The following is a 6,326-nucleotide window of genomic DNA, read 5'->3' on the forward strand; positions in this document are numbered from 1 at the left end:
CTCTCTCTCTCTCTCCCCTTCCTCCCCCCTCGCTGTAGCTGCTCCATCCTCCATGTTGGTTTTGGTTGATTTGCCGGCTGATTTCTTCTTATCCCTCTCCTCCCCCCTCCCCCCTCCTTCCCTCCCCTCTAGCCATCCATATTGCAGCCTGTCCAAGCCATATTCATTGGCCTTGTCCTGGCTCTGCTCTACTGGTGTTTCGGCCAGTTGTGGTAGAAAGGTACACACCGACATGACATCAGTCTGTCTCTCTCTGTCTGTCTCTTTTGCTTCCATCTGTTCGTCATCTGTGGAAGGAAAGATGACAGAGGTGAAAACATCGTCCTCATCTGTAATGAATTCAGGGTCACATGTTGAGAGCCATGAGAATAAGACAATAAAAGTAACCCGCACAGTCTTCCTTAGGCTAAAATGATGATTCTTAGCCAAATCTAAACCATGGTCATGATCTTTAACCTTCAGTGCTCCAATAAAAAGTAGGTGGCATTTGTTTCACAGCTGTGTTTTCTTTCTGTTATCATCGTATCTATAGGGCATTAGTTAATTACTCTGCATCTATGTGGAGGTAAAACATGGTTATGATTAGAGAGATGGAGATATGTCAGGTTAGTATTGGAAAAACAACTATTGGACTAATAAAATATGAAGAAAACAGAAAAGAAAATGTTAGACTCCCTAATTCTTTTTACAGCACCTGTAAGTCCCCGAATTTCTACCCAGTTCACTTTTTGAGGTTTTTGTTAAACGCATACATCCTAATCCAGTTTCAGAACATAAGCAGTGTGTTGGTGGAATTGAGACGCACCACTGGGTGCTAAACAGGGCTGGGTGTCATTTCAAATGTCTCTGTTGATAAAATACACTTCTCTCTATTTTTCTTCAAACAAAAGAAGCCAACGTTCCTAAAATGTCATCTAAAAAGCTGTGCAGCTGTAAGACTTTAGCCTGAAATAAGATACAGTCTAAAATAGATTAAATTCAATTCCGGAACTGAATCTGATCAAAAACCAGTAACAAGAACATCAAATCTGACCAGACTTTCACTTCCATCTCTCAGTATTTGAAAGTATTCGATACTCTGTGCTGTGGACACTCAGCCCTAAATTTATATATTATTTACCAGGAAGGCAAAGTTGGGCTTTGGTTGAACATACATGTAACAGTGGACTCGGAACAAAGACCTTTTTATTGGTTTTCATACCAACATTACTTTATGTAAAACAGTTCATTAAACTGTTAAAGCGGTAAACAGGCTGTTAGTGTTGAATCCTGAATTCTGATCAGTGGGACGCTCTTCTCACCTCCTACACTTACCTTTAAGACTTGAGTATCATCATCTTCATCATCGTCATCATCTTCATCATCACGGTGGTCCGTCTTTGTCTTCTGGTTTGAGCAGCTCTAACTGCATGGGTGTCGGTCACACTACTTCTGCTTCTGCTCTGCTGCAGCTAACACTAAACTCGGCTCTTTAAAGGGACGCGCACCCACAGACACTTCAGTCTCCTCAGTACCTGCTGACTCAGGCTTCCACAGGAAAACAATATTAAGTCGTCTTCTGCAGCGGTTCTGAAGAAACTTTTATTTTGGTTGTAAATGTGAGCAGTGATCTTTACTGTAGTCGTCATAGACAGTAATCTGTTCAGAGTCCTCACCAGGAAGCTCAAGTTGACTCTTCCTACGTCCTCTGTGCTCTGTGCTCCAGTAACAGCTGAACTTGGTCAGAACTATTTTGAAGATGATTTAAAGTCACATATTAAGATGGCTAATGTTACGAAAACACTCGTTATCTAGTTAGCTAATCTACATTAATTGTTAGCTAACTAATTACATCTGATGACTAATGTTAGCAATTCTAAGACTATTGTAAAACTGATCTATATTTTTCTAATTGTCAATAATGTAGTTAATAGTATCAATCAGACATTGGTTCCTACTGAAGAGATGAACCTTTAAATATATAGTTTCATGTTTACAAAAGGCTCATTGATTTCCTAAAGCAGCAGGAAACTGTTGCCCTCAACTTGTTTTAGAACTGGGCCAAATCTCTGCCTGATTTGAAGGCCGTTTGAGGTCATGGCGCCTGATTAATCACTTGAATGATTTCTGGTATTCCAGTCGGCTGTTTTGTAGTTTCCTTCCTGGCTGCTGCCAAAAGATCGGTTATAAAATGTAATGAATGGAGTGTGAGTTAACACAACATGCAAGATCAATACAATCGTGTCGTGTCTGCTCAGGTTTGGACCTCAGGGCCAAGAAGGCAAAATGTTCAAGAAAACGTTTGTTTAGCCTAAGACTTAATTTATTGATTGATTTTTTTATCCTTTACAGTTGTCCTAAATGTGATTGTTTCACATGGAAAGGGCCGACGATTTACTACAGTTCTTTCATTATGAATTTGACTAAGTGTTAAATTGTAAGCTCTTACAAATGATGCAGAATTGTTTAAATTTATAGTAATTAAAAGCAAAATCCTGCGGGGGGGTCTGAGGAGACTGAACACCAGTTAGTTCTGGATGTGACAGCTGAAAAGTGTATTTTCAATCCAGTAAATAACCTGTTAGTATGAAGCTGAACAAATCTTTATTTTGGCCTCAGTTTTCCTCTGAAACATGAAGATAAAAGTGTTTCCCTTTAAAGAGTCGCACTCTCTCCTTCATGACCTCCTCCTCAGTCACTAACTCGTCCCTCATTCATTCATTTACTGTCTCTTCACAGCTGCCGCTCACTTTCAGGGTGTTGGCGCTTTTTTAATCTAATTTCATTTTATGCATCATCTCTCACAACAGGGTTTGTGGTTATTCTTTTCTTGCATCCAGTCTGCAGCTTAATCTGAGTTATTTTTCCATTCTGTCTTTTGCCTGCTGACAGGTCTCTTTGTTTACTTTGACTGCAGCCACTGAAACTTTTTTCTCGTCATTTTTAAAACATCCATCATTCTGTCCATTGTGTTCGTCCTGTGTTGTGCTGGTTGTGTTTGCTGCTTGTCTGTTCATGTGGGAATGTCTGACCAGTGTTTCCAGTCGTTTGCTGTAAAGGAAAACTGGTCTGTAATGTTTCTGTTTTTCTACTCAGGTAACCTCCTCAGCCTTTGTTTTGCTGCTTCCAGCTGTGTTTTTGATTTTACCTTCTATTTCTTTGACTTTGTTCCTCTCCTCTACCTCTCCTGAAGCCCCAAAAGATTCTATTTTTATTTATTTTTTTATTATTCAGTGTTTCATCTTTTGTTCTTGAGTTGTAGGAGCAAGATGTTTACTATAAACCCACATGCTCCTCTACCGTGAGGCTTGCTCATATCTGATGCAGATAACCAACTTAAAATGGAGACAACTCCAATAATCCTCAGCAGAAACCATCTGTTGTGCACTTTAAACAGACAACAGGCTTGGCTGATAAAAGGACCATACCGATTTAGACCTTTTTGATGATTGATTCATCTGTGATCAGTTACAGGGTCTTGGAAGATGCAGAGGTTTAAATGCCAAGAAAGTGGCCTGGTACTGGCACTGGTTACACCGACAACTTCACAGCAGACAGAACTTTTCCCAAAAGAACCAAATTATATCTGACTCATTAACTTATGAGTTAAGACTTACATGAGTAAATCTATAAGCAACACTACAAACCCAATTTATTGCGTTTTCATGTCATACAGAAATGTAATTTACAGTGTCCAACCCTGAACTTGTTTTCCTGGAGATAATTAGCTTTTTGTGTGAGAGCAGCAAACATCTGGAATACCAGTGGAAATGAGGAACAACATTGTTTTCTGTGTTTTTGAAATCAAACGTATAATAGTTAGCTAATCACAGACAACATACAGGAGCCATTCACACTAAATCACATACACCTTGGACAAACAAGGTCCCAAAGAAGGTCGACATAATAATAATAAGATTCAGTGATACTCAGACTACAACAGGCCACATTCCTGTGTTCTGTCCTCTATAAATAAACAAAGATAACTTTTTCCAATTAGATGAACAAGAAAGAAAAAATATTATCTTTTGGACTTGGCTTTTTTTCTTCTATCTTCTGCTCTTTGTTTTTGTCTTTCCCTCTGCTCCTCTTCATCTTTCTTCCTCTTCTCTTTCTTTATTCTAGTCTAAAAGCTCAGACATGACGATGACTAACTGAGATTTTCTTTGTCCGTGTTTTCATTCGTGTGTGTTGTCGTCTCTCTCTCGGACAGAGCGGCTGGAGCCCCTGGATGCCGGTCATCGCAGTGATGGTCGCCGTGACGGCAGCCGTCCTCTACCCCAACCTCTCCAAGAGCAGCTCCACTTAGGACACACACACAAACACACACACACGCACACAAGCACACACACACACAGAGAGCGCTGTGAGGAGAGCATCACTGCTTTACTTGTATAAAGTCTAATTGTACATAATTGTAGAGGGAATATAAAGGTTGTGGTTTCTACAGAGGATTCAGATTCTTCTTGGTTTATTTTGTTTTTGTGTGTTTTTTTTTTTTTTGCGGCCGAGAGTTTTGTTGTCGTTTTTATTCGTGGCTCTCTCTCAGCTGTGGTGGGGGCTTTTTTGGTTTTCGTCTCTCTGCTGATTTCTGGGTAACAAAAGCGTTCTCCAGCAGGGCCGATCTTCCTCGCAAAAAAACCCCAAACCTGCCAAAGGTGACGTTCACACGCGTCCCGTCGTACACGAGCGGAACGGGTGTGAACGCAACACTTTCCAGCCGCCTCAGTCCAGTCAGGGGAACATGATCCACACTCATCACTGAAAACTGGCAGGTCAGCACACCGATTGATAGATTTCATCGGCTACTGGAATCTGTTAGCAGGCTGTGTTTATCTGTAGCTCTGTCAGAAGTGGTTGGACGGACCTGGCTGTAGTCAGTCTGTTTCACCTTCATCACTGAGGATAGTTCTTCAGTATCTTTACTGAGGATGGACCTACAACGTGCTCGCCTTCTCCATAATTCAGCTTTAATTTTACTCTTTCAGATCTTCAGACCAGCTCTGTGCTTTCACATGCCTGCGGAAATGTCTCTTTGACAACTTCAGTAATGGTCTGTGCTTCCTTCTTGAGCAATATGATGTACATTTAGCTAACTTTTGCTAATATTTGATGCTATTGAAGTCTAAATCCTTAAATTTGGCAGTTTTTCCTGTTTTTAAAAACATTTCTGGCCGGTGCAGTTTGTTAATGTGGCATTTGACTTTGAGGTAATATTTTATACTTGCACCACTAAGGTACAGTAAGAACTATAACGATAGCGGCCCTCAAGTTTTTTACCAACTCTTGAGACTCTTATTCTTTAGTGGGGCCGTCAAGTTTTATTACCTTTAATATTCCTGTTGATGTTTTGCCTACAATGGTGTATATTCTTAAACAAATGTGTGTTTGATCAGTTTATCACAAACTAACTGACATACAGAAAATCTGAGGAAAATGATAACCGGTCAAACTAACGTCACTTTCTTCTACAGCTGCAGCTTCGATTATTACCGTAAGATTTCAGTCTTTCAGCTCAAACATTTGTTTGGTCTCAAAGATCTTTAAGAAAATATTGACAAATACTCATCACAGTTTCTCATAAATCAAGTTAATTTCTTAAAATGTCTTGTTTTGTCCGACCATCGGTCCAAAACCTGAAAAAGTCTAATTTACTATCATACAAAGAAAAGCAACAAATTTTCACATAGAAGAAGCTGGAACCAGGTAATGTTTGTCAATTCAGCTTGAAAAATGACAATTAAGCTAATTAAAATATAAAATCATTTTAAATTGACTAATCATTGCGGCTCAAATATAAACAAACAATATTCCCAGAGAGAGAGGGGTCAGTCCCACCCTCCTCTCTTTATTATTGACTGGATATTGTGTTGTGTTCATTGAAAAATATTCCTTGTTAATTAAAATCCGAAGGAGATATTTTGAGAAAGTGACGTCCGTGTCGTATTCTAGCATCAGTTTCTGGGCATTGTGGGTTAATCCCACCCTGTTTACGTTAAACACAGTCCCACTATAGGGACAGCTTTCAGCTCTATATGTCACTATAGTAATAAAGTGAATCCACATTAAAATACTGCGTTGGTACGTTCAGACTGTTGGAGCACAAGTGAAGCACAAACAGTGACTGAGCGCCACCTGGATCAGTGTTGTCGTTAACCGAGTCGGCTGGGAAGTGTTCACGTAAAGGCGGTTTCAGGAAGTCCTGCTCTGTTCGGGTTTTATTCGGCCATGTTGGATGTGTAACATGGTGTTTTCTCTGTTTTGTTTTTATTCGTTTTCAGGGGAGTTTGGGTCGGGGTTGAAACTTGAAGCCAAATTATTAAAATAAAAATCTGATTTATTTTCTT

The 6,326-nt window shown here is 39.8% G+C and overlaps 1 protein-coding gene across 1 annotated transcript in view; it reads left to right on the top strand.

The window, feature by feature from the left end:
* Positions 1–6,326, top strand: part of slmapa (sarcolemma associated protein a) — a 49,941-nt gene extending 43,615 nt beyond the window's left edge. Inside the window, exon 25 of the mRNA XM_035661795.1 lies at positions 4,193–6,326. Coding sequence (XP_035517688.1) covers positions 4,193–4,288 — 96 coding nt within the window. The 3' untranslated portion in view covers positions 4,289–6,326. The remainder of the gene's footprint in view (positions 1–4,192) is intronic.

This window comes from Morone saxatilis, unplaced genomic scaffold, assembly GCF_004916995.1.
Source record: "Morone saxatilis isolate NCDOM2014 unplaced genomic scaffold, NCSU_SB_2.0 Contig18, whole genome shotgun sequence".
In the NCBI taxonomy this organism is placed as follows: Eukaryota; Metazoa; Chordata; class Actinopteri; family Moronidae; genus Morone; species Morone saxatilis.